Here is a 26,760-nt window from a genome sequence, read left to right on the forward strand (position 1 = left end):
TGTTCTCGAAGTAAAGTTACTGCCCTAGTCAAATTGCATTTCTTTGGGCAGACCTACCAGTATGAAAAACTTACTGAATGACTTCACCACAGTCTTGGCCTCGATATTTTCAAAAGACACTGCTTCAGGGATCCTAGACACAGCACACACAATTGTTAACTCATACTGATAACCAGCTGCAGTCTTTGGCAATGGGCCTACACAATTCGCTATGACCCTAGAAAAAGATTAATCAAAAGCAGGTATTGGTTTAAGTAGTGTGACTTGAATAACCTGATTTAAATTTCCCCTCAACTTGACATGTATGGTAAGTCCTGTTACAATACACAACATCCTTTCTTAAACTAGGCCAGTAAAGTTCCTTCATAATCCTTTTCACTGTCTTTCTTACTCCATAATGTCCACCTAAAGGCATACTGTAAGCCATGTTTAAAATTTCAGCCCTGTAAACTTTCGGAACCACCACGTGACTTGCAGGCACAGTGGCTGGTCTCCACTTCCTCATCAATACTCCACCTTTAAGGTAATATCCCACTGGCTCTCTCCGAACCTCCTCGTCTGTGAGAGCTGTCTCCTTTAAAGCCACCATTTCAGAATCTTGCTTCTGTTCCTCTATATTCCTTCCTGCATAAGGACAAACCTTTCTCATACACCTTACTCTCATCAGCTTTACTACCCTCTAAGTCCTGTGGAAATCTGGAAGGTAGAAAAGTCTGTGACACATCATCATAATTTAAACCTCTGGTTTTGCTGTCATAGGCCGCAACAGGCTGCCTAAACATGCTTTGAGTATCGGCACATGTAAAATAAACATCAGTCTTTCTGTGTGGTTCCTTAGCAACAGCCTTGCTCATCAGCTGAATTGCTGAAGTACTCTTATCTTGGAGAGCTGTCAACCTCCCAATATTGTTTACCAAACTTGGCACCATCACCAGGCTTATGAGAACCATGTATACATTATGGAAGAGACCAAACAATCCATTCATCTGATTACAACTTTCACTTCAACTTGCTTCCATAAAATCACACTGAATAACAGCATGACCTTGCAGGTGTGTACTTTCAAATGTCCAAACAAAATTCCACAGAGTAGCACATCCTTCCTCAGCAGGCCTTTGTCCTGCAAGCAGGGTCAAAGGTCACGCAACCAATCACCTTTTTCAGCACTTTATCCAAAAGTCCAGGAACAGCCCTTTTCCCATTATTTTCAGCAACACTGACCTCACCAATTTCCATCTTATCACTAACTTTTAAAACACTGTCTAATACAAGTGACTGAGAATCCTCACATTCCACTGGTACCAAGGTTAACCCCTTATTCACTGAACCAAGATCATCTGACACAAAAAAACTGCATTCCTTTTCAACTAAGTCAGACACCTCAGACTTTAACTGAGCTTCACAAGGTTCAGACCCTGTGAACTCACAGGTACTTCAACAACCTGAACACAGGCAATCGGGACAGCTGCCTCTTCTGGGCTGTCATCACTTGTCCCAGTTTCACATTCAAGGTCACCCCGAACCTCCCAGCTATTCTCTGGCAAACTCTCATCTGGAGTAAACTGAAGCTCGTGGGTTAAAACAATTTCGTCTGCTTTCTTAGCAGACCCCCGCAGGGTAGCGGCATCCTCTGAATTTAGGTATGCCCTTACATCATCAGGAACACAGCTTTTAAATTCATCAAACAAAACAAGCCCTTCTGAGCTGTAAAAATCATCAGGGTCTGACAGTAAACCTCTCAGCTGCCACACCTTCCTTTTAAACTGTCTCTGTCTTTCTGCCTCTTCTCTCTGTTTGTCTGCCTCTTTAGCCTCGTGGACCCTCCTCTTTACTGCTTCAACAGCCTCAAGCTGTTTTAATTTCAATTGCAATTTCAACTGAATCTCAGCCTCAGTAGGTTTCCTTCCAACAAACAACTCTAACGCCTCCTCATCAAACGTTCCCTTATCTATATAACGTTGGGCTATTACCGTCGGCATCTGAGCTCTCCTCATTATAGTGGTCACCTTTAGTCTTAACTTTGAGCAATTCCCAACAGCACAACCCTGGTAGCATCATCCAACGCTCCAGGGTTGGTTCCAACATAAACTTCTCAACACTAACGTCCATTTCTGCTGTATTTCCACACAACCAAATCAAAAAGTATTTTCCCCTATTAATTCGAACAAGTCTCCCACAATTTGTTCATATCACAGACGCAGGCCCCAATTTTGTCACATACCCCGTGACGGGAACAAAGAACCAGCAGAGATGGAAAACACTTTGGAGTCCAGTATTGCTATTAACTAATAATATTTCTTAGTAACTAGGCAATACAGTAATATAAATGTAGATAAATCAAACAGGTTAGCAATGATTATATATAAGTAAGTAAATCAGTAAGTTGGAAATATATGTGAAAACCAAGCTTCATCAAGTCTAGAGGTAAAAGGATACAGTATTACGATGATGAGTAAAGTTCAGTTTAGTTCGTGGTATTGATTTGAGTAGTGATGGAGAGAGAGAAGGAGAGATTTGAGTCTTCAGGTGAGCTGACGCCGTCGATCTTCTTGTTGTCCTCTGAAATCCTTTAAAAAGTCACTGACTGTGACCACAACAAAGGGGACTGGTTTTCTGTGGTGTCCACCCAGGCAAGGGTGGACACATGGACAACTCCCCACCAGTCAACCCCTTTCCTTTTCACTGCAACAGCCACTGATCGATCCCCCAAAAACCCACTTTTTCTGCAGGCTCAATCAGTGTCCAAGACATGTGTCTGAGGTCTATATCATCTGACCTCCTATTTTATCTTCCCGTGCTGAGCATCAACTGTCACTCAAATAACTTCTCCTTCCTTTGTCTGTGTAAGAAATGTACAAGCAGGCAAATATCCTTGAAGAAAGTATAGACAACCTGTGAGCAGTCTTCATCTCCCTCCCTCTCTGTCTTTTAAAAACAAGTTGTTGGTGTTAAATAACTCTCTCTCTTTTCCAAAGCACAGTTCATAGGGGTAATTCAGGACCCGTCACACCCCATATTGGTATGTTAAGTGTTAAGGCCAGTGGGAGATGGGGGAAAGGAACAGTTCTTGAAATGGATAGTGTGCTCTAGTCACTGCAGATGGAAGCTGAGCCAAATTGAGAGTTTTGGAAAAAGCGTAGCCTCAGTGAGGGCCATTTTTGGGAACAGTGATCATAATATTGTTGACAGGTTCCTTAAGGTTGTCATAGCTAGGAGACGTTGGGGTGAGGATAGTGGGGGTAAACTCCCACTGAATGTTAAATGCTCCCAATGGCGTGCATCTCAGATAACCCCTGATAGCCTGTTCCTGGCTTTCACATTTGGCTTCACTACTAAGCCCAGCAGAACTGCTTCTGCTGACAGGAGAAGGGGCAAAGATGGGTTACTGACATCTTAAAACCAGTTGCTTTGGACACGTGGTGCTCATCGGCCATAGTTGGTAGCCCATCCAGGGGATGCAACATTCACATTCTACTTCAACCAATGGAAAGCCATGTGATTGTTAGTTGTTACAAAGGCAGCGGGCACAGTTGAGATGCTTGTAAAATGGGGATACTGTTAACTTAACTGAGGAGGAGGAAGTAACAATACTGGTTAAGATCTTTCAACTCCAAATGGGATGGATCTGAGATAACTGGAGGAATGAAGGTGGTTTTTGCAGGGATTCTGGAGGATGGTAGTTATTACAGCATGTTTAAAATTAGGTGTGAAGGATGAAGCTGACTGATGTTGGCCAGTCCATCCAGAATCAGTGGTGGAGAAAACCTGAGGTCATAATCTAGCAAGAGCGGATAATAAATGAAAGGGAGCACAGACTTGTTCGAAGCAAATTGCATATAATCAAGCAGCATCTGTAGGAAGAGGTGCAGTCGACGTTTCAAGCCGAGACCCTTCGTCAGGACTAACTGAAGGAAGAGTGAGTAAGGGATTTGAAAGTTGGAGGGGGAGGGGGAGATCCAAAATGATAGGAGAAGACAGGAGGGGGAGGGATAGAGCCAAGAGCTGGACAGGTGATAGGCAAAAGGGGATACGAGAGGATCATGGGACAGGAGGTCCGGGAAGAAAGACAAGGGGGGGGGGACCCAGAGGATGGGCAAGAGGTATATCCCACCACTAAGCACATCTTTCCCTCCCCGCCTCTCTCTGCATTCCACAGGGATTGCTCCCTACACAACTCCCTTGTCCATTCGTCCCCCCCATCCCTCCCCACTGATCTCCCTCCTGGCACTTATCCGTGTAAGCGGAACAAGTGCTACACATGCCCTTACACTTCCTCCCTTACCATCATTCAGGGCCCCAAACAGTCCTTCCAGGTGAGGCAACACTTCACCTGTGAGTCGACTGGGGTGATATACTGCGTCCGGTGCTCCCGATGTGGCCTTTTATATATTGGTGAGACCCGACACAGACTGGGAGACCGCTTTGCTGAACATCTACGATCTGTCTGCCAGAGAAAGCAGGATCTCCCAGTGGCCACACATTTTAATTCCACATCCCATTCCCATTCTGACATGTCTATCCACGGCCTCCTCTACTGTAAAGATGAAGCCACACTCAGGTTGGAGGAACAACACCTTATATTCCGTCTGGGTAGCCTCCAACCTGATGGCATGAACATCGACTTCTCTAACTTCCGCTAAGGCCCCATCTCCCCCTCGTACCCCATCTGTTACTCATTTTTATGCACACATTCTTTCTCTCACTCTCCTTTTTCTCCCTCTGTCCCTCTGCATATACCTCTTGCCCATCCTCTGGGTCCCCCCCCTCCTTGTCTTTCTTCCCGGACCTCCTGTCCCATGATCCTCTCGTATCCCCTTTTGCCTATCACCTGTCCAGCTCTTGGCTCTATCCCTCTCCCTCCTGTCTTCTCCTATCATTTTGGATCTCCCCCTCCCCCTCCAACTTTCAAATCCCTTACTCACTCTTCCTTCAGTTAGTCCTGACGAAGGGTCTCGGCCTGAAACGTCGACTGCACCTCTTTCTACAGATGCTGCTTGGCCTGCTGCGTTCACCAGCAACTTTGATGTGTGTTGCTTGAATTTCCAGCATCTGCAGAATTCCTGTTGTTTGCATATAATCAATCTGTTTGAATGTAATAGCCAGTGAGGATGGTCCAGACGGTGTCTAGGCGAAATTTGAAAAGTTCAGTCAGTTTCTTAGGAAATGCATGCTCCAGAAACTAATGGTACGATGGGAACATGGATACAACATTAGGTGAGGGCTTAATGTGGTGGTGGCGACTATTTTCCAGAATGGAAAAGTGACAGCCAGGGTGGACTCAATATGAGGACCACTGTATTCCTGCTTGGGTGTCATTTGAAGTTTTGCACATGTTATAAGATCTGGAGATGAGGTGAACTGTGAGCATGTTAATTATATTTCAGGGCGATGACAGGGAAGTGTGAAGTGATACGTTCAGGAGAAAGAACAGCAGTAAAAACAATTTAAAGAGCTGCAGAAAGTAAGGTTATGCGCATAATCTTTCAATGTGACTGGATCTCAAAAATTTTACTTTTGAAAAATATTTCACTTAAACATGAAATACAGGGACAAGATGGTGATACAGAATGTCCATAGAGAGCTAAAGTAGTCAGCTGGAGTACTTGTTGCATTTTGAATACCTTGAGAAAACTGCTGCAAAGGTCTTAAAAGAAAATTTGTTAGAATAACTGTAGGGTTGAGAAACATGTGGAGAGCCAGGGAATGTTCTCCTAAGTTATCACAAATGGAGGAGATTTTTCAGGTGCTTTTCGACAGAGCAAAGGATGGAGAACTTATTCACAGTGACAGTGCAGTCAATAACTGGAGAAGTCAAGTTTAAGGCAATCCTTGGATAAGTGGCAAAGAGTGGAAGGAATGTTTTTTTCTGTGTGAGTAATGTGATCTGGATTCTGCTGATGGAGGCAGATCAATATGTTAAAGGGAGAACTCAGGACTATGGGGAAAGGGAAGAGAAATGGAATTAATTATATAATGTCAAAGAGAGAGCATAAGTATATTGTGCTGAATAGCTCCCATGTCAGTGGTTCCCAACCTAGGGTGAAAGACTCATTTGAGGTGGAGCAATAATTAATAATTTTGCAGTAATTAAAAGTTTACAAAACATAAAAATAAACATGAAAAGACTGCAAGAAACACGAGTTTAAGCTTACCAACTTGCTCATGTATTTCTGCAAAAAAACACAGAAGTTACTCTTCTCTATCACCTGACCTTTCTCGGGAATAGTCAAAGGTCTTTAGAGCTTACAATGCAGGACATATGGCAGCTGGTCTGCACTCAGCAAGTGCCCTCAAGTAGCCATTACATAAATTGGTAGCATGTGATGTTTGGGGGTGGAAACTGGTGAGGCCATTCCTGAAATCTAGCTGACTCTTCAAACAGCCATGGCAGTTGGGCTGCTAATTTTAAAGCCTGACCCATTAGGCAGCCCCCTTGGCCGCACAGCAATTCCACCCTCCCCCCCCCATTGCCACTCTTTAACCGCCCATGTCTTTTGAACCCACAGCCTTTCATGACCTGCAATGGGTATGTATGTGAAGGTGAACATTACGCCAATCCCGTCCCGAGCTGGATGTTAATGACTTTGTGCCTTTGTAAAATAAAAGTGCTTAGCTGAAAGCTTATTCATTATCTTGGTTTTTTGAAATAGGTCATTCATGGATGGCTGATAATCTCGTCACTCTTGCTCCTTTTCTTTTTCTCCTACATCTATTTAGGGTAAGTTTAACCTTTTTGAAAATTATACTTGTTTTATTTAACAATCTGTCATTTAGAAAGGGTCGTGACCCTAGCTGGTGGCAATGGTTGCAATATATCGAAAAAAAACTCTGTCAGAATCAGGTTTAACATCACTGGCATATGTCATGAAATTTATTAACTTAGCGGCAGCAGTAGGTACATTGCAATTCAATTAAAAGAACTTTCAGTTACAATTTTTATATACATGTGTATGTATATACGAGGTTGGAGGCGACATCAGATGTACGACAACTCTGGGAGGGTTTGCAGGGTATTACTTCCCACAAAGTGAAACCCAATAGCATGAATGACAGTGATGTTTCACTACCAGATGAACTCAATGCCTTCTCTGCCCGCTTTGAAAGGGAGAATGTAACTATAGCTGTGAAGATCCCTGCTGCACCTGATGACCCTGTGATCTCTGTCTCAGAGGCCGATGTTAGACTGTCTTTAAAGACAGTGAACCCTCGCAAGGCAGGAGGTCCCAATGGAGTACCTAGTAAGGTTCCGAAAACCTGTGCCAACCAACTGGCGGGAGTATTCAAGGACGTTTTCAACCTCTCAGTGCTACGGGCAGAAGTTCCCACACTTCAAAAAGGCAACAATTGTACCAGTGCCGAAGAAGAATAATGTGAGCTGCCTTAATGACTATTGCCCGGTAGCACTCATCTACAATGATGAAATGCTTTGAGACGTTGGTCCTGACTAGACTGAGCACCTGCCTCAACAAAGACCTGGACCCATTGCAATTTGCGTATCACCACAATAAGTCAATGGCAGATACAATCTCAATGGCTCTTCACATGGCTTTAGACCACCTGGACAACACAACACAAACACCTATATCAGGATGCTGTTCATCGACTAGAGCTCAACATTTAATACCACCATTCCCACAATCCTGATTGAAAAGTTACAGAACCTTGGCCTCTGTACCTCCCTCTGCAAATGGATCCTTGTCTTCCTAACCAGAAGACCACAATCTGTGCAGATTGGTGATAACATCTCCTCACTGACGATCAATACTAGTGCACCTCAGAGGTGTGTGCTTAGCCCACTGCTGTACCCTCTATATACCCATGACTGTGTGGTGAGGCATAGCTCAAATACCATCTATAAATTTGCTGATGGTACAACCAATGTTGGTGGAATCTCAGATGGTGACAAGAGGGCATACAGGAGCGAGATACGCTAACTGGTGGAGTGGTGCCACAGCAACAACCTGGCGTTCAACGTCAGTAAGATGAAAGAGCTGATTGTGGACTTCAGGAAGGGTAAGACGAAGGAACACATGCCAATCCTCATAGAGGGATTAAAAGTGGAGAGAGTGAGCAGTTTCAATATATTGATCCCAACATATTGATGCAGATATAAAGAAGGCAAGACAGCGACTGTACTTCATTGGGAGTTTGAAAAGATTTGGTACGTCAACAAATACACTCAAAACTTCTATAGGTGTACTGTGGAGAGCATTCTGACAGTCTGTATCACTGTCTGGTATTCGGGGGAGGGTGGGGGGGGTGCTACTGCACAGGACCAAAAGAAGCTGCAGAGGGTTGTAAATTTAGTTGGCTCCATTTTGGGTACTAGCCTACAAAGTACCCAGGACATCTTGAGGAAGCGGTGTCTCGGAAAGGCAGCCTCCATTATTAAAGACCTCCAGCCCACAGGGCATGTCCTTTTCTCACTGTTACCATCATGTAGGAGGTACAGAAGCCTGAAGGCACACACTCAGCGATTCAGGAACAGCTTCTTCCCCTCTGCCATCTGATTCCTAAGTGGACATTGAACCCTTGAACACTACCTCACTTTTTTTTTGATATAATGTTTTTGCATGATTTTTAGTCTATTCAATATACGTATACTGTAATTGATTTACTTATTTTTTCTCTTCTAGATTATGTATTGCATTGAACCACTGCTACTAAGTTAACAAATTTCACGACACGTACTGGTGATAATAAACCTGATTCTGATTGTGTGTGTAGTGTGTGTATATCAAATTAAATAAGTAGTGCAAAAAGAGAGTGGGGGGAAAATAGTGAGTTTCTGTACATTCATTGTCCATTCAGGTGTCTGATTGCCAAGTGGAATACGCTCTTTGTAAAACTTCTGATTGTGTGTCTTCAGGCTCCGGTTGGTAGTAATGAGAACAGGGAATGTACTGGGTGATGGCAGGTCCTTCATGATGAATGCCACCTTTTCGAGTTATTGTCTTTTGAAGATGTCCTGGATGCCGAGGAGGCTAGTGCCCATGATAGAGCTGGCCGAGTTTACAACCTTTTGCTGCCTTTTCTGATCCAGTGCAGAGAAATAGTCTGTTTTATTCAGTAAGCCACAATCATGTTATTTCTCTTTAACAGGGAAGTCTTCAAAACGTATAATGTTGCTATGGATGTCTTCACATTAGCAATGATAATCTGGAACTTTGGGGTGGTTGGAATGATATGTATTCACTGGAAGGGGCCACTTCGATTGCAACAGGCCTACCTGATTATGATCAGTGCTTTGATGGCCCTAGTTTTCATCAAGTATCTTCCAGAATGGACTGCTTGGCTCATCCTGGCTGTGATTTCGATATATGGTAAGAGCTAATAATGGCTGAAGTTTGTTATGATGAATGAATGGCACCCTGCAGTCACCTCGGCACCTAGTAGGATGAGTTCAGTAGACAAGCAGGTCTGATAACTTTACTTGATGAGTGCGGATTCTGACATTGGTGACCTGCTTTTAAAATGTGTCCGGGAATTATTACAAATACAGTGATTATAGGTACATATTTATCCAAAAATAGATATTTAATAGTTACCTGCACTAATAAATTATGTTAATTGTCTATCATTATAAATCTGTTCTGATGCAGGGTCTTGGACCTGAAATATTTAGTTAATGCTGAGAAGGTCAGGATATGTGGGGAGAAAGCAAGAAAGGGGAGGAGTAACCACAATATTGAATGATGGAAGCAGGCCAAAAGGCCGCCTCCTATCTGTGTGTGTTTGAACATGTTTTCATGTGCAGTTTGTTCTGAATAACTTCTATCGTGATACCATTTCTTACCAGGTAGATGATTATAGAATTTGCCATTAGCCATTTGTTGCAGTTTTTGAAGAGCACGAGATTGGATTAGATATTTAAAAGGTGTTTAGACACAGGCACACTGTTAAGGAAGGCTTGAAGCACTATAGATCAGATGCTGGTAAAATGACTCCAGGTCAGCATGGCAATCGGGAGAAGGACCTCTTTTTGTATGACTCTCTTTCGATGAGCAGCAACATTATGGCTCTCCGCCAGTTATCTTTTCAAACTGAACAGACATATTTGAGGTAATGTGATTTTTGTATGCTTTAGACCATGGATGCAAGTCATGTATTTTTAATGAAGAGGTGAGGATCTAGAATCCCTGATAACAGTTATGACTGATGTTCTCTCACTAAGGAGGAAGTCAAGACTCACTGCAAAGATGAATGCAAATCTAGATTGACACTCTAAAACAGTTTTGAGTAAAGCCCAATTTATACTTCTGCGTCAAATGTACGCCGTAGGTACCGCGTACTCTACACCATAGGGTGACGTGCACCTCCCCAAAAATGTAATTCACGCATCACAGCGATGCAGACTGCAACAACTGTGATTGGTCCGCTTAGTAGCATTGCATTTCCTCCTACGCATTTCCAGTGCTTTTCTCTGCCATGTCTGTACACTGATGCGAAATAAATGGTTGGAGACGATGAACCAAATCGTCAAATCTACCTGCCGATGTCTCTCATGAAGAAACTCAACACAGTGGCATAGAAACCCCACTGCCAACTAACGTTTTGGCAGTAAATTGCAGAGTGACGCAGACACAACTACGCATGCTCGCTACGGCGTAGGGCTACGTGAAAGTATAAATCAGGCCTACGGCGTAGCCCGTATGCGCAAGTATAAATCAGCCTTAAGTGTCAGTGTTTAGCTTTGGGTAAGGTGTTAATCTTTTTTTGCATGAATGCTGCAACACATAAGATGACCCTTCAGCCCACTGAGTCCATGCTAGCTGTCAGCAAAGTAATTGAGGGCTTTCATTTCCCTATACTGCTGCAGTTTGTGCTTTCACCTGCCCATCAGCTTCCCTTTGATTCTTTTGAGATTTCCCTACACAGAGGGCACTTTGCAGCATTCAATTAACCTACCAGACCATGTGAGGAAACCACATCACTTGGAAGTCCACATAGTCATGGGGCAGACATGGAATTACCACAAAGATAGAACCTAAGGTCAGGATCAAACAAGGGTTCCTGGAACTGTGGGCTTTTCTGCTCTCTTGAATGGAATTAAAAGGTCCCATGACACTTTTCAAAGCAAGCAGTGGAGTAGTTGCTGACAATGTTTTCATTACTTCACTTTTGCATTTCACTACTGTGTGAGACTCAGTAAACTGACAACAGGATCCACTGCAGATAGTTGGCTGAAAGCAATTATGTCCTAAAAAGACGAGGAAGGTGTTGAAAAATGCAAGTCATTCTTTAATTGGAACTGGTAATAGATCAGTTAATATTGTTGTTTGTTAATTTTATTTGTACTCTGAGGAAAAGAGGGAATTTAGTCTCGGGTGGTGATCTGCGATTTCTGCCTTGGCTTATCCTTCTGTTCACCTTTTACATGAGCATTTTACGTAAGCAATGGGAAAGCAGCTCTCTTTTCCATCCCTCGAGACTTGTTCAGTGTGCTTTCAGACTTGCCAGGATCAGTCTATGGCCTGTTTTACCTGTGTGCTCTGTCCTGTGTTGTGAAAGTAATGGAGGATGCCAGAATTGTTACTGTTGTTGTTCTGAGCCAGTAGGCCATCTGGTGCCAGCTGTTGGTTAATTTGTGGTAGAGTAGGCTAAGCGCGTGCTAAGCAAAATGATTTGTTTCTCTTGGGACATGCTGAGTGAGCTGCTGGGACGAGGGACTGCCCATCTGTTGTAAAAAGAACAATATGTGTAAATGTTCTTGATGTAGGAGCAGTGCTGAAGTATTCATTGCGTATTTCCATTGAGACATTCGAAGTGTAGGGCTAGGCTGGAGGGGACTTTTGCTCTCAAGGACCAATATTTTTCTATCACCTGAGACCCTCATGTTTATCTGGTGACAACCTATAAAAGCTAGATTTGCTGAAATTTGGTTCACTGAAACTTTTAATAATTTCTCAGGATCTGTGGTTCATCAGTTTACTAATTGTCCTTGAGGAGGTGAGATATCACCTGTGAACCATTCCAGCCTTTCTGGTGAAGGTGCTATTGGGTAGGCAATATCAGGATTTAGACTGTTAATATATTTCTGAGCCATGGTGCACAACTTGAAGTAAAAGTGCAGAGGATCCTGTTTCTGTGAGCCTGTTGCCCTTGTCACAAGTTTTGGTCATGCTGGGTCAGTTACTGGAGCTCATTTTGTACGTGGCAGAAGTTGGTGGTGGAGAGAGTGTTTGGATTGGTTAATGAGGCGCTAAGTAACAGGCTTGCTTTGTCCTGCATGGCATTGAGCCCAATAGTTGATTATGAGATTCTGCAGGTGTTGAAAATCTTGAACAAAGCAAACAAAGTGCTGGAGGAACTCAGCAGTTCAGATGCTTCTATGGGGGAAAATCATCTGTTGACATTTTGGGCCAAGACTCCTCAGCAAGACTATTGAAGGGTCTCAGCCCCAAACATTGACTATTCATTTCCATCCATAGATGTTGCCTGACCTGCCTAGTTCCTCCAGTATTTTTTGTGTGTTGGAGCTGCTCTCATCCAGACAAGCAAAGATTTTAGTCAGTGATGTTGACTGAGGGGACCTCAACAATGTTAATATCATTACATGTCTTGGTGTTGATTATTGGCACTTTTGTGATGAGACCATTAGTTGCCATTTATTTGCCAGTGTCTGAATGTTCTCTAGGTCTTCCTACATGCAGGCATGGGTTATCTTCATTTCCTGAGGAGTAACAAATAAAACAGATTTGTACAAATATCACAAATGTTGTGACCTGGTAATTGAAGAACAGTTGTTGATAGAGCACATGAAGTTTATGGAACAATGAGCTAGAAGGGCCAAAATTTTCACTCTATATGGTCTTGTCCCCTGTTTTACCCGGACTCTCTTAAAAGTTGCTTTGATGTTAAGGGCAGCTGCTCTCTCCTGAAATTCTTGCGGGCAGGTTTACTAGAGTTGTTGAGAGTGATTTAAACTAATGTGGCAGGGGGATGGGAACCAGTATGATAGAGCTGAGGGATGAGCCAGCAGGTTTAGACCATACGACACAGCAGAAGTCGGCCATTTGGTCCATCGAGTTTGCTCCGCCATTCAATCATGGCTGATCCTTTTTTCTCCCCCTCCTCAGCCCCACTCCCCAGCATTCTCCCCGTAACCTTTGATGCCAAGTTCAATCAAGAACCTATCAAAAACCTATCAAGCTCTGCCTTAGATACACCCAATGACAAGGCCTGCATAGCTGCCTGTGTTAATAAATTCCACAAATTCACCACCCTCTGGCTAAAGAGACTTCTCCGGATCTCTGTTTTAACGGACACCCCTCTATCCAGAGGCTGTGTACTCTCGTCCTACACTCACCCACCATGGGAAAAATCCTTTCCACATCTACTCTGTCTAGGCCTTTCAACACTTCAAAGGTTTCAATGAGCTCCCCCCATCATCCTTCTAAATTCCAGCGAGTACAGATCCAGAGCCATCAGATGTTCCCCATATGATATCCTGTTTATTCCCAGAATCATCCTTGTGAATCTCTTCTGAACCTTCTCCAATGCCACACATCTTTTAGATGAGGAGCTCAAAACTGTGCACAGTACTCAAGGTGGGGCCTCACCAGTGCCAACATTGCATTTGCCTTCCTCGCCACCAAATCAGCCTGTAAGTTAACCTTTAGGATGTTCTGCACAAGGACTCCTGGTCTCTTTGCATCTCAGATTTTAGGATTTTCTTCCCATTTAGAAAATAGTCTGCACATTTATTTCTTCACCAAAGTGCGTGACCATGCATTTTCCAACATTGTACAAGTAACCTTGACGGGACCAGTGTTGAGGAACAGTGGACGGCCTTCAGAGACGCTGTCTATACTACTGCCCTCGAACATCTCAGACCAGCAACCCGAAGAAACCAAGACTGGTTCGATGAGAATGATGAAGAAATACAGGCACTACTTACGGAGAAACGTCAATATTACAGAACGCATCAGAACGACCCCACGTCGCTAGCCAAGAAAGATGCCTTTACCAACGCAAGAAGAAAGGTGCAGAAAAAATTTCGCGAGATGCAGGACAGCTGGTTCAGCAAGAAGGCCGATGAAATCCAGGGCTATGCAGACAGCCACAACATAAAGCGCTTCTACGATGCGCTTAAGGCTGTATACGGACCCCAGTCCTCCGGCTCCTCACCTCTCCTCAACGCAGATGAGACGCAGCTGCTGGCAGAGAAGAAGCAGATTCTGGATCGGTGGGCTGAGCACTTTAACAACGTCCTTAACCGCCCTGCCGACATCAACGATGAGGCCATTGCCCGCCTGCCCCAGGTAGAGATCAACAAGAACCTCGACACCCTCCCCACAGTAGATGAAGTCAGGAAGGCAGTGAAGCAACTCTCTTGTGGCAAAGCACCAGGACCCGATGCAATCCCTGCTGAGGTATACAAAGCAGGAGGCCCTGTCATGATGCAAAAGCTGACTGTTCTCTTCCAGTCCATGTGGAAAAAGGGACAGGTCCCGCAACAGCTGAAAGATGCCAGCATAGTCCACATCTACAAGAGGAAAGACGACCGCCAGTCTTGCGACAACCACCGAGGCATCTCCCTCTTGTCCATTGCGGGGAAGATTCTGGCCCGTGTCCTGCTCAACCGCCTTCTCCAACATCTTGAGCAAGGTCTGCTCCCAGAAAGACAGTGCGGCTTCCGTGCTGAACGTGGGACCGTGGACATGATTTTTGCTGCGCGCCAACTCCAGGAAAAATGCCAGGAGCAACACAGCGACCTCTTCGTGACCTTTGTCGATCTAACCAAGGCTTTCGATACGGTCAGCAGAGAAGGCTTGTGGAAGATCATGGAGGAGTTTGGCTGCCTCAGCAAGTTCATCACAATGGTCCGGCAGTTCCACAAAGGTATGATGGTGAAAGTTCTGGATGACGGCGACGAGTCGGAGGCCTTCCCAGTGACAAATGGCATCAAACAAGGCTGCATTCTTGCCCCGACTCTGTTCAGTATGGTGTTCTCTGCCATGCTGACAGATGCCTTCCGTAATTACGAAGAAGGAATCCACGTCAGGTACAAGACTGACGGCAGGTTGTTCAACCTTAGGTGCCTGCAGGCAGTTACAAAGGTGCAAGAGACTGTCATCAGAGACTTCTTGTTTGCTGATGACTGCGCACTCAACGCCAGCACAGAGCAGGAGATGCAGCGTGAAATGGACTGCTTCTCACAAGCCTGCGACAACTTCGGTCTCACTATCAGCACCAAAAAGACCGAAGTTATGTACCAGCCTGCCCCAGGGAAAGCCATACCAGGAGCCGCGCATCACGGTGAAGGGCCAGAACCTCCAGGCAGTCGGCAACTTCACCTACCTGGGCAGCATACTCTCTCACACAGTGAATATAGACGCTGAGGTCAACAACAGGATTGCCAAAGCCAGCGCCGCCTTTGGGAGACTCCGTAAGAATGTCTGGGAGCGGAGAGGACTTGGCCTTACCACCAAGCTGAAGGTCTACTGTGCAGTGGTCCTTACCACCCTCCTTTACGCCAGCGAGACCTGGACTGTCTACAGCAGACACGCCAAACAGCTCATCCACTTTCACCTGAGCTGTCTCCGCAGACTCCTCCACATCAGGTGGCAGGACAAAGTCCCCGACACGGAAATCCTGGATCAAGCTGGGCTGTGCAGCGTCTACACCTTCCTGCTGAAAGCCCAAGCCAGGTGGGCTGAACCTGTGGTCAAAATGCCAGACAGCCGATTGCCTAAGCAGCTGCTGTACGGAGAACTGTGTCAGGGCAAGCGCTCAGTCGGGGGACAGAAGAAACGTTACAAAGACTGCCTCAAAGCGTCCCTCAAAGGCCTGGATGTCGACATCAACACATGGGAGACGCTTGCCCTCGACCGTCCAGCTTGGCGCAGCAAGATCACCACAGGAGCCCCTGCAGCTGAAGTCAGGCGCATCATCGAGGCGCAACGAAAGCGTGCTGTGCGCAAGGCCCGAGCAGCATCCACTGCCACGACAGCACCCACCCACTTGTGTCCCACATGTGGGCGAGCCTTCAGGGCCCGGATTGGCCTCATCAGTCACCTCCAGACCCACAGCCACCAATCTCCCATTTGACTTCGAAGCCATGATCATCTTTGACTACGAAGGACGAACAACAACAACATAACATAACACAAGTAGGTTTACAAGTAGATGATGGGTGTAACATGAATGTGAGGAAGGACAAGCCAATGATTGGGTACAAATGCAGACTGAGCAAAGGGCTAAATTATACCACATAGGCAAAATTCAAAAGGGCGAAGAATGCAGGACTGAGGGTGCTGTATTTAAATGCCTGCAGCATGTGGAATAAGGTGGATGGACTCGTGGCAAAATTAGAGATTGATCGCTATAATGTTGTGGGCATCACTAAGTCATGGCTGAAAGAAGACCATAGTTGGGAGCTTAACATCAAAGGATATATTTTGTATCAAAAGGACAGGCAGGAAGACATAGGTGCTGGTGTGGCTTTGATGGTAAGAGATGGAATTACATCTTGAGAAAGGGGTGACATAGGGTCAGAGATTGTTGAATCTTTGTGGGTGGAGTTAAGAAACTGCAAGGGTAAACAAAACATTATGGGTATCATATATAGGCTTCAAATAGAAGCCAAGACGTGGGGTTGAGATTGCAAAGGGAGCTGGAAATGGCAAGTCATAAGGGTAATAACACAATTGTAACGAGGGACTTCGATATGCAAGGGGATTGGGAGAACCAGGTTGGTGTTGGATCTCAGGAGAGGGAATTTGTTGAATGCCTATGAGATGGCTTTTTAGAGCAGTTTGTGGTTGAGCCTACTTGGGGAAAGATTATCTTGTATAATAACTCAGATCTTATTAGGGAGCTCGATGTAAATGAATCCTTAAGAGGTAAGATCATAATATGATTGAATTCATACTGCAGTTTGAGAGGGAGGAGTATAAGTCAGATGTATCAGTGTCACAATGGAATAAAGGGAATTACAGAGGCATGAAAGAGGAGCTTGCTCAGGTGGATTAGAGGGGGATACTGGTGGAGTTGATGGCAGAACAGAGGTGGCTGAAGTTTCTGGGAATAGTTCACAAGGCGCAGGATAGATATGTCCCACAGAAGAAATTGTTCTCAAGTGGCAGGGGTAGGCAACCATGGCTGACAAGGGAAGTTAAGGACTGCATAAAAGCCAAGGAAAGGGCATATAAGGTAGTAAAAGTGAGTGGGAAGTTGGATGATTGGGAAGTTTTTAAAATCCAGCAAAAGACAACTAAAAGAGCTATAAGAAGGGAAAAGATGAAATATGAGGGCAAACTAGCCAATAATATAAGACAGGGTATTGAAAATTTTTGTTATATAAAGAGTAAAAGGGAGGTGAGGGTTGATAATGGCCCCACTGGAATATCATGCTGGTGGTGTAGTAATGGGGGACAAAGAAATGGCAGATGAACATAATATGTGGAAGACACTAGCAGTGTGCCAGAGGTCTGTGAGTGTCAGGGAGCAGGAGTGAGTGCCATTGCTATTACAAAGGGAAAAGTGTGAGGCAAACTGAAAGGTCCTGAGGTGGATAAGTCATCAGGACCAGACAGACTACATCCCAGATTTCTGAAAGAGGTTGCTGAAGAGATAACAGATGTAATGGTTATGATCTTTCAAGAATCACTTGATTCTAGCATGGTCCCAGAGGACTGGAAAATTGCAAATGTCATTCCACTCTTTAAGAAGGGAGGAAGGCAAAAGAGAGGAAATTATTGGCCAGTTAGCCTCAACTCAGTGGTTGGGAAAGTGTTGGAGTCCATTATTAAGGATGAGGTTTTGGGATGCTTTGAGACTAATGATAAAATAAGTCAAAGTCAGCATGGTTTCTGTAAAGGGAAATCTTGCCTGACAAATCTGTTAGCAAGTCCTTCGAAGAAGTAACAAGCAGCGCGGACGAAGGAGAGGCAGTGAATGTCATTTGCTTGGATTTTCAGAAGGCATTTGATAAGGTGAAGCTGCTTAACAAGATAAAATCCTATGACATTTCAGGAAAGATACTGTCATTGATAGAGGAATGGCATACAGGAAGGAAGGAGGCAACGAGTGGGAATAAAAGGGGCCTTTTCTGGTTGGCTGCCAGTGACTAGTGGTGTTCCTCAGGGGTCAGTATTGGAGCCACTACTTTTTACATTGTTAATGATTTGGATAATGGAATTGATGGCTTTGTGGCAAGGTTTGAAGATGATACGATGATAGGTGGAAGGGTAGGTAGTGCTGAGGAAGCAATGCAATTGTAGCAGGACTTAGACAATTTGGAAGACTGGGCAAAAAAGTGGCAGATGGAATACAGTAACACGAGGAAATCTGCAGATGCTGGAATTTCAAGCAACACACGTAAAAATTGCTGGTGAACGCAGCGGGCCAGGCAGCATCGATAGGAGGAGGTACAGTTGACATTTCGGGCCGAGACCCTTTGTCAGTATGATAATGCATTTTGGTAAAAGGGATGATGATGCAGACTATTATCTAAATGGGGAGAAGGTTCAAACATTAGAGGTGCAGAGGAATTTGGGAGTCATCGTGTAATGCTCCCAGAATGTTAATTTACAGGTTGAGTCTGTGGTAAAGAAGGCGAATGCAATGTTGCCATTTATTTCGAGGGGAATAGAATATAAAAACAAGGAGATAATGCTGAGGCTTTATAAGTCACTAGTCAGGTCACACTTGGAGTATTGTCAACAGTTTTGGACCCCATATCTCAGAAGGGATGTATTGTCATTGAAGAAAGTCCAGAGGAGGTTCACGACGATGATTCCGGAATGAGGGGTTTAACATATGAGGAGCGTTTGGCAGCTTCAGGCTGGAATTTAGAAGAATGCAGGGGGGATCTCATAGTAACCTACTGAATGTTGAAAGGATTAGATAAGGTGGATGTGGAGAGGATGTTTCCTGTGGTGGTGGTGGTATCCAGAACCAGAGGGCACAGCCTCAAAATTGAGGGGCAACCCTTTAGAACAGAGGTAAAGAGAAGTTTTTTTTAGCCAGAAAGTAGTGAATCTGTGGAACGCTCTGTCACAGACTGCGGTGGAGGCCAAGAAAGTGGGTATATTTTAAGCCAAAATTGGTAGTTTCCTGATCAAACAGGCATCAAAGGTTATGACAAGAAGGCAGGTGTATGGGGGGGGGTACGGGATCAACTATGGTGGAGTGGAATCGATGGACTGAATGGCCTAACTCTGCTCCGATGTTTATGATCTTATGGCCAGAATTATAGAGGAGAGTGGTAGGCACTCAATCATTAGACATCCCAGGTTGTGGGAATAAGAGTAGGAGAAGAATACTAAGTCCAAGAACCACAAAGAGCTTATCATGAGACATACAGTAGACCCACACCTTTTTCCTCTCTGGAAAAAAAAAATGTATATTATTAAATAAGTAGTGCAAAAAGAGAGCCAAAAAATAGTGAGGTAGTGTTCATGTTCAGCATGTTCAGAAATCTGATGGAGGGGAAGAAGCTGTTCCTGAAACTTGTCTTCAGACAATAGTGTGTGTCTTCAGACTCCTGTACCTCCTCCCTGATGTTAGCAGTGAGAAGGGGTCATGTCCTGGGTGATGGAGGTCCTTCATGATGTCACCTTTTTGAGGCATTGCCTTTTGAAATATCTTTGATGCTGGGGAGACTAGTAATGCAATCCGGTGCAGCTAGATGATGATCCATCCAGTGAGTAGTTAAAATACTCCACAGTACATCTGAAGAAATTTGATTGACATATCAAATCTTCTTAAACTCCAAATGATATACAGCTGCTGGCATGTCTTCTTTATAATTGCATCAATATGCTGGGCCCAGGATAGATTCTCTGAGATGATGACACCCAGGAACTGGAAACTGCTCACCCTTTCCACTGCTGATCCTTCAGTAAGGAGTTGTGTGTGCTCCCTCGACTTCCCCTTCCTGAAGTCCACAATCAATTCCTTGGTCTTACATTGAATGCAGATTTGTTGTTTCGAAACCACTGGATCAGCTGATCTATCTTGCCTCCTCGTTACCATCTCAGATTCTGCCAACACCAGTTTGTCATCGGCAACTTTATAAATTCTGTTTGAGCTGTGCCTAGCCACCCAGTCATGAGCATAGAGAGACTAGATCAGTGGGTTAAGCACCCATCCTTAAGGTGAGCCAGTGTTAATTGACAGTGAAGAGGAGATGTTATTTCCAATCTCTACTGACTGTGGTCTCCCAGTGAGAAAGTCAAGGAAGGAGGTACAGAGGCCCAGGATTTGGAGCTTTTTGATTCGAACTGAGAGTGTGATTGTGTTGAATACTGAGCTATAATCAAAAAGCAGCTGCCTGATGTACGTTTTGCTGTTAGTGAGGTGGCCCAAGGCTGAGTGGAGAGCCAGTGAGATTGTATCTGCTGTAGACCTGTTGTGGTGATGGGCAAAGTGCAGTGGGTCCATGACCTTGCTTATGCAGGAGTTGTTTCTGACCATGACCAATCTCTCAGAGCACTTCACAGTGGATGTGAGAGTAACCAAGTGATAGATGTTTAGGCATCAAATCCTGCTTTTCTTGGGCACTGCATGATTGATGCCTTTTGGAACCAGATGGGAACTTGCAACTGCAACAGTGACAGTTTGAACACTGCCGCTAGTTTGTTGGCACAGGTTTTCTGTGCCTGATAGTACAACATTGGATCCTGGCAGCTTGCCAGGGTTCGCCCTCTTGGAAGAAGTTCTGTCATTGGTCCTGAGTCAGAGATCACAGGATCACCAGGTGCTGCAGGGATTTGCACAGGTGTCGTTTTATTCTCCCTTTCAGAGCGTGAACAAAAGGCTTTGTGTTCATGTGGGAGTAAAACATCATAGCCATTTATGATCGCAAACACGAGGAATTCTGCAGATGCTGGAATTTCAAGCAACACACATCAAAGTTGCTGGTGAACGCAGCAGGCCAGGCAGCATCTCTAGGAAGAGGTACAGTCAACGTTTCGGGCCGAGACCCTTCGTCAGGACTAACTGAAGGAAGAGCTAGTAAGAGATTTGAAGGTGGGAGGGGGAGGGGGAGATCCAAAATGATAGGAGAAGACAGGAGGGGGAGGGATGGAACCAAGAGCTGGACAGGTGATAGGCAAAAGGGATATGAGAGGATCATGGGACAGGAGGCCTAGGGAGAAGGAAAAGGGGGAGGGGGGGGGGAACCCAAATGCTGCCTGGCCTGCTGCGTTCACCAGCAACTTTGATGTGTGTTGCAGCCATTTATGATGTTATTTTTTGCCTTGTCGGAAGTAATGGCCTTTGGCAAATCCTGCCAGATTCAGTTGGAATTGTTTTCCACTCTTAACATAGCTTTCCATTCTTAAGTTGTATCTGCAATTCTTGTATAGTTCTGGATCACCAGTCTTGAATGCCACAGATCTAGTCCTCAGCAGAATGCGAATCACCTGGTTCATTCACAGCTTTTCGTTTGTGGGGTATGTCTGGTATGTTCTCAAAGGCACATACTCATCCACACGTCTTGATAAAGTCAGTGACAACTATGGCATCTCTGAGTATTGTCCATACATCAATTCAAAGCAGTCAGGTAAGTACTTCTCCACTTCCCTTGACCACGCCTTCATAGTCCTCACCACTGGTGCTATAGTCCTCAGCCTCTGCCTGTAATCTGCGAGGTGATTGGAGTTGCCAAAGTACTTTGGTACGGTAAGTGTGTTTGCAGATCACAGTGTGCAGCTCCCCTAGTGCATGCCTGACATTGGCTGGGGTGGAGTATACACCACTACCAGGAGGATGGTGGAAAACTCCCTCGGCAGAAAAAATGGATGACTCTTGACTGCTAGATGTTTCAGGTTGGGTGAGAAGGACTGAGACAAAACCACTGTGTCTGCACCACGATGAGCTGATCATGAAGCACACTTTGGCCCCTCTACCTTTAAGAGACATCGCTGTCTTGTCCATGCAGTGGATGATGACTAGTGTGGGTGGTCACCTTTACTATGCAAACCTGTTTTCTTCACCCAGCATTTGGTTCTGACAATTTCACACTAAACACTCTCCCAGATAGAATTCCACTTCCAGCCTGAAGGATTCCTGTGATGGAGGAGTTACTGCAATCCCCAGAGAATGTGACAAACATATTGTGCCATTTGACTTTTTTTGTTAAATGTTTTCCGGCTTATGTTAGTCTCTGTTGATTGTTAAATAAGAGGAAATTAAGCATTGCTTTTTTACTGTGTTGAAATTAAAAGTAAGACTTCAGGGTTCCCAAGGGATTTGTCTTTTCAAAGCAACACTGAAACCACACTCAACTATCTGTTTAAAGAACTTAAAAGGCAGTCGACACAATAACTCCTTCCCTGGGATATGTTTTCCAAAAGTTAGCTATTGTTGCATTTGCATGTTAGGTATATTTAGGAGTATATTCTTGTCTGTAGATTAAATCTGATTTGTGATCTTCAAACAGAGCTTTCTTTTCATTTGTTTGCAAGACTACATCTGCCAGCATCAGCAGTAAGGGAGCAATTGCTGGGGCTATGATCCTAAAAGGGTTGAATGATAAAGAGTAAACTAGCTTCCATTCCCAGTAAAATTCCCATAATTTAGCACCCTCGGGTCTTTGGTGCTGGACTAATAGGTTTTCTGGAGCATTGGATATTTATCCTATTCCACAGCACACTGTTAATTCATGCTTTAAGGGTGTTTGTTAGTGATAAAAATTTTAAGTAAATTAAATGAGTTTAAAACGTGCAGTAAAATAAACAAGTGTGTTTATAAGGAGTGTGGAAAGAGGATCCTTCGTGTTTATAAGGAGGGTGGGAACGAGGTCAGCAGTTTATGCAGGTGTGGTGTTGAACCTCCAGAGAATGAAGCTGCTGAATAAATAACAGAAAACAAAAGGTATGTTAAATCAAATTTTTACATCGGTTTTAGAATCAGAGTCTTGTACCTTGGAAACTGCTTTGTCCATTTGGTGCCCATCCGTATTAACCCCATTCCATATCCTTGTATGCCTAGGTGATTTAGGTTCTTGTCATTTTAATACTGCCATTGACTACTTCCACTACTCCTATCTAGCAGTGCAGTCCAGATACTCTGGGTGAAAGAGGACCCTATTAGGTCCCTTCCAAATCTTTTACCCCTTACCTTAAACCTGTCCTCCAGTTTTATTCACCTCTAAGGAGAAAAGAGTAAACTGCAGGAAAACTAAGAATGATCCCTCATAATTTTTATATACCTCAATCTTTTCATCTTTAACATCTTTTTTATTAATTATTATTAAAGATCAACAAAAATACATTAAGGTAATCAAGTCAATATGTCAATATGTATAATGAAGAATTAAATTAGCAAGTAACTGATTAACAAAGCTAAGCAATATACCAATAATAAGAAAAAATAGTGTTAAGAATATTTTTTGAAAGAAAAAAGAAAAACCCCTACTAACTAAAAAAAAACCTGTAAAAACCCCCATTGGGAGCACAACCCCGGAGCTATACGTCATACAAGCTTCCATAAAAGAAAAACGTCGATCTGCCAACTCAAATCCATTTAAACAAAAATCGGAAGGAAACCATATGAACTCAAATCTATTTTCTCTACAATTTCTGAAGTCTTAAAAATTAATTTACAACCTAATAAATTGACAGTTTTGTTTGGTATAATCCCTCAATATATTCACAATATTTCTCTCAACAGACCAACATGTAATTGTATTCATTACATTATTGGCCAGAAGGGCGATTTTGTTGAAATGGAAAGATGCTTCTGCTCCTACTTTGATACAATGATTCTCTCAGGTGATGCTATGTTTGCAGAAAATCAGAAGTCGAACTTTTGATCCTCAATTTGATTTTGAGAAAAGGTGGGGTCCATTTGCCTGCTACTATCATCTGATTTGAGTTCAATCTTAAGACCACTCAAATAGAAGCAGAATTAGGCCATTCACCCCATTGAGTCTGCTTCACCATTTGATCATAGCTGGTTTACTTTCTCTCTCAACCCCATTCTCCTGTCTTCTCTTTGTAACCTTTAATGCCCTTTCTAATCAAGAACCTATCGACCTTTGCTTTAAATATACCATGTGACTCGGCCTCCCCAGCCATCTGTGGCAATGAATTCCACAGATTCCACACACTCTGGCTAAAGAAATTCTTCTTCACCTCTGTTCTAAAGGTACAACCTGTCCTTCTATTGAGGCTGTGCCGTGTGGTCCTCAACTTTCCCACTAATGGAAACATCTTCTCCACATATACTCTGTCTAGGACTTTCATTGTGTGATGTATTAACCCTTTCGTTCCTGGGATAATTCTCGTAAACCTCCTCTGGATCTTTCCAGTGCCAGCACATCCTGTCTTAGATATGGGGCCCAAAACTGCTCACAACACTTCAAGGTGGTCTGACAAATGCCTTGTAAAGTCCTTGCTTTTATATCCTAGTCCTCTCAAAATTAATGCTAACAATTGTTAGCCTTCTTTATGATTGATTCAACCTATAAGTTAACCTGAAGGGATTTCTGCACTAGTCTCTTTGCTCCTCCAGTTATAGGAATCTGCTCTCTGTTTAGGAAATAGTTTATGCCTTTAATCCTTCTACCAAAATGCATTACCATACACTTCCCGATACTGTACTCCATCTGCCACTACTTTGTCCATTCTTGTAATTTGTCCAAGTCCTTCAGCAGTCTCCCTACTTCTTCAACACTTTCTACCCCTCCACCTATTTTTTGTAACATCCATGAACTTGGCCACAAAGCCATCAAATCTGTCATCCAGATTATTCACAAATAATGTGAAAAGTATTGGATTCAACACTGACCCCTACAGAAAACCACTAGTCACCAGCTGCCAACCAGAGGCACACTTTATTTCCACTTTTTGCCTTTTGCCTGTCAGCCAATCTTTTATCCATGCTGGTATCTTTCCTTAAGTACCATGGGCTCTTATCTTTCTAAGCATTTGATTTCATTATTTTTATTAACCAACAAAGCCACCTGCCCATCTGCCAGTACTTTCAATATGATGTGTATCATTGGATGTTAAGCACCCAGCTGTGAATATCCTTCAACTATGACTCTGTGATGCCCACAATGTTATACCTGTGTCTTTCTAATTGGGTTACAAGGCCATCTACCTTATTTTGCTCACTGCATGCATCCAATATAAAACCACCCTTATTTTCAATTCTGTCTCCATACTGGCTAAAGTTAAAATGTTTTCCCTTTTTGTCTTGTACTTTATTCTGGAGACTTAAGTAACCTGCCCTGCACACTCCTTCTCTTTTACTTTATCCATACTTTTCCAGGCTGTTGAACCCAACTTCCTGCTGGTTAGATCAGAATCAGGTTTATTATCACCAGCATGTGACGTGAAATTTGTTAACTTAGCAGCAGCAGTTCAATGCAATACATAATCTAGCAGAGAGAAAAAATAAATAAATAAAATAAAACATAAATAAACAAGTAAATCAATTACGTATATTGAATAGATTATTAAGAAATGTGCAAAAACAGAAATACTGTATATTAAAAAAGTGAGGTAGTGTCCAAACCTTCAATGTCCATTTAGGAATTGGATGGCAGAGGGGAAGAAGCTGTTCCTGAATCGCTGAGTGTGTGCCTTCAGGCTTCTGTACCTCCTACCTGATGGTAACAGTGAGAAAAGGGCATGCCCTGGGTGCTGGAGGTCTTTAATGATGGACGCTGCCTTTCTGAGACACCGCTTCCTCAAGATGTCCTGGGTACTTTGTAGGCTAGTGCCCAAGATGGAGCTGACTAGATTTACAACCTTCTGCAGCTTCTTTTGGTCCTGTACAGTAGCCCCTTCATACCAGACAGTGAAGCAGCCTGTCAGAATGCTCTCCACGGTACAATTATAGAAGTTTTTGAATGTATTTGTTGACATGCCAAATCTCTTCAAACTCCTAATAAAGTATAGCCGCTGTCTTGCTTTCTTTATGACTACATCGATATGTTGAGACCAGGTTAGATCCTCCGAGATCTTGACGCCCAGGAACTTGAAGCTGCTCACTCTCTCCACTTCTGATCCCTCTATAAGGATTGGTACGTGTTCCTTCGTCTTACCCTTCCTGAAGTCCACAATTAGCTCTTTTGTCTAACTGACGTTGAGTGCCAGGTTGTTGCTGTGGCACCATTCCACTAGTTGGCATATCTCACTCCTGTATGCCCTCTTGTCACCACCTGAGATTCCACCAACAATAGTTGTATCATCAGTAAATTTGTAGATGGTGTTTGAGCTATGCTTAGCCGTGAGAGCCCTGTCCATTGCCCCAGTTGTGCCGTGATTCCAGCACGGTTCTGATGGCAGCTTTCTCTTTCCCTCAATACTGGTGACAGTGTCTCATATTCAAACGCACTTCTCTCACACTAATATCTGAACCACTCATTTAACTCTCTGTTCTTATTAACCCTGTGCCAATTTGCATGTGGCTTAGGTAACAATCAGAGAATATTATATACAGTGGCATGCAAAAGTTTAGGCACCCCAGTCAAAATTTCTGTTACTATGAATAGCTAAGCGAGTAAAAGATGAACTGATTTCCAAAAGGCATGGAGTTAAAGGTGACACATTTTTAAATATTTTAAGCAAGAAAACTTTTTTATTTCCATCTTTTACAGTTGCAAAATAACAAAAAAAGAAAAGGGCCCGAAGCAAAAGTTTGGGCTCCCTGCATGGCAATACTTAGTAACACCCCCTTTGGCAAGTATCACAGCTTGTAAACGCTTTTTGTAGCCAGCTAAGAGTCTTTCAATTCTTGTTTGGGGGATTTTCGACCATTTTTCCTTGCAAAAGGCTTCTAGTTCTGTGAGATTCT

At 43.7% G+C, this 26,760-nt stretch overlaps 1 protein-coding gene across 4 annotated transcripts in view; it reads left to right on the top strand.

The window, feature by feature from the left end:
- Window positions 1-26,760, top strand: part of LOC134349770 (presenilin-1-like) — a 137,599-nt gene that overhangs the window by 68,143 nt on the left and 42,696 nt on the right. For all 4 annotated transcript variants that reach the window (XM_063054641.1, XM_063054632.1, XM_063054622.1 and 1 more), the window contains 2 exons: window positions 6,651-6,718; window positions 9,103-9,323. In XM_063054641.1, the coding sequence (XP_062910711.1) occupies window positions 6,651-6,718; window positions 9,103-9,323 (289 nt within the window). The remainder of the gene's footprint in view (window positions 1-6,650; window positions 6,719-9,102; window positions 9,324-26,760) is intronic.

This window comes from Mobula hypostoma, chromosome 1 (genome assembly GCF_963921235.1).
Source record: "Mobula hypostoma chromosome 1, sMobHyp1.1, whole genome shotgun sequence".
NCBI classification, from domain to species: domain Eukaryota; kingdom Metazoa; phylum Chordata; class Chondrichthyes; order Myliobatiformes; family Myliobatidae; genus Mobula; species Mobula hypostoma.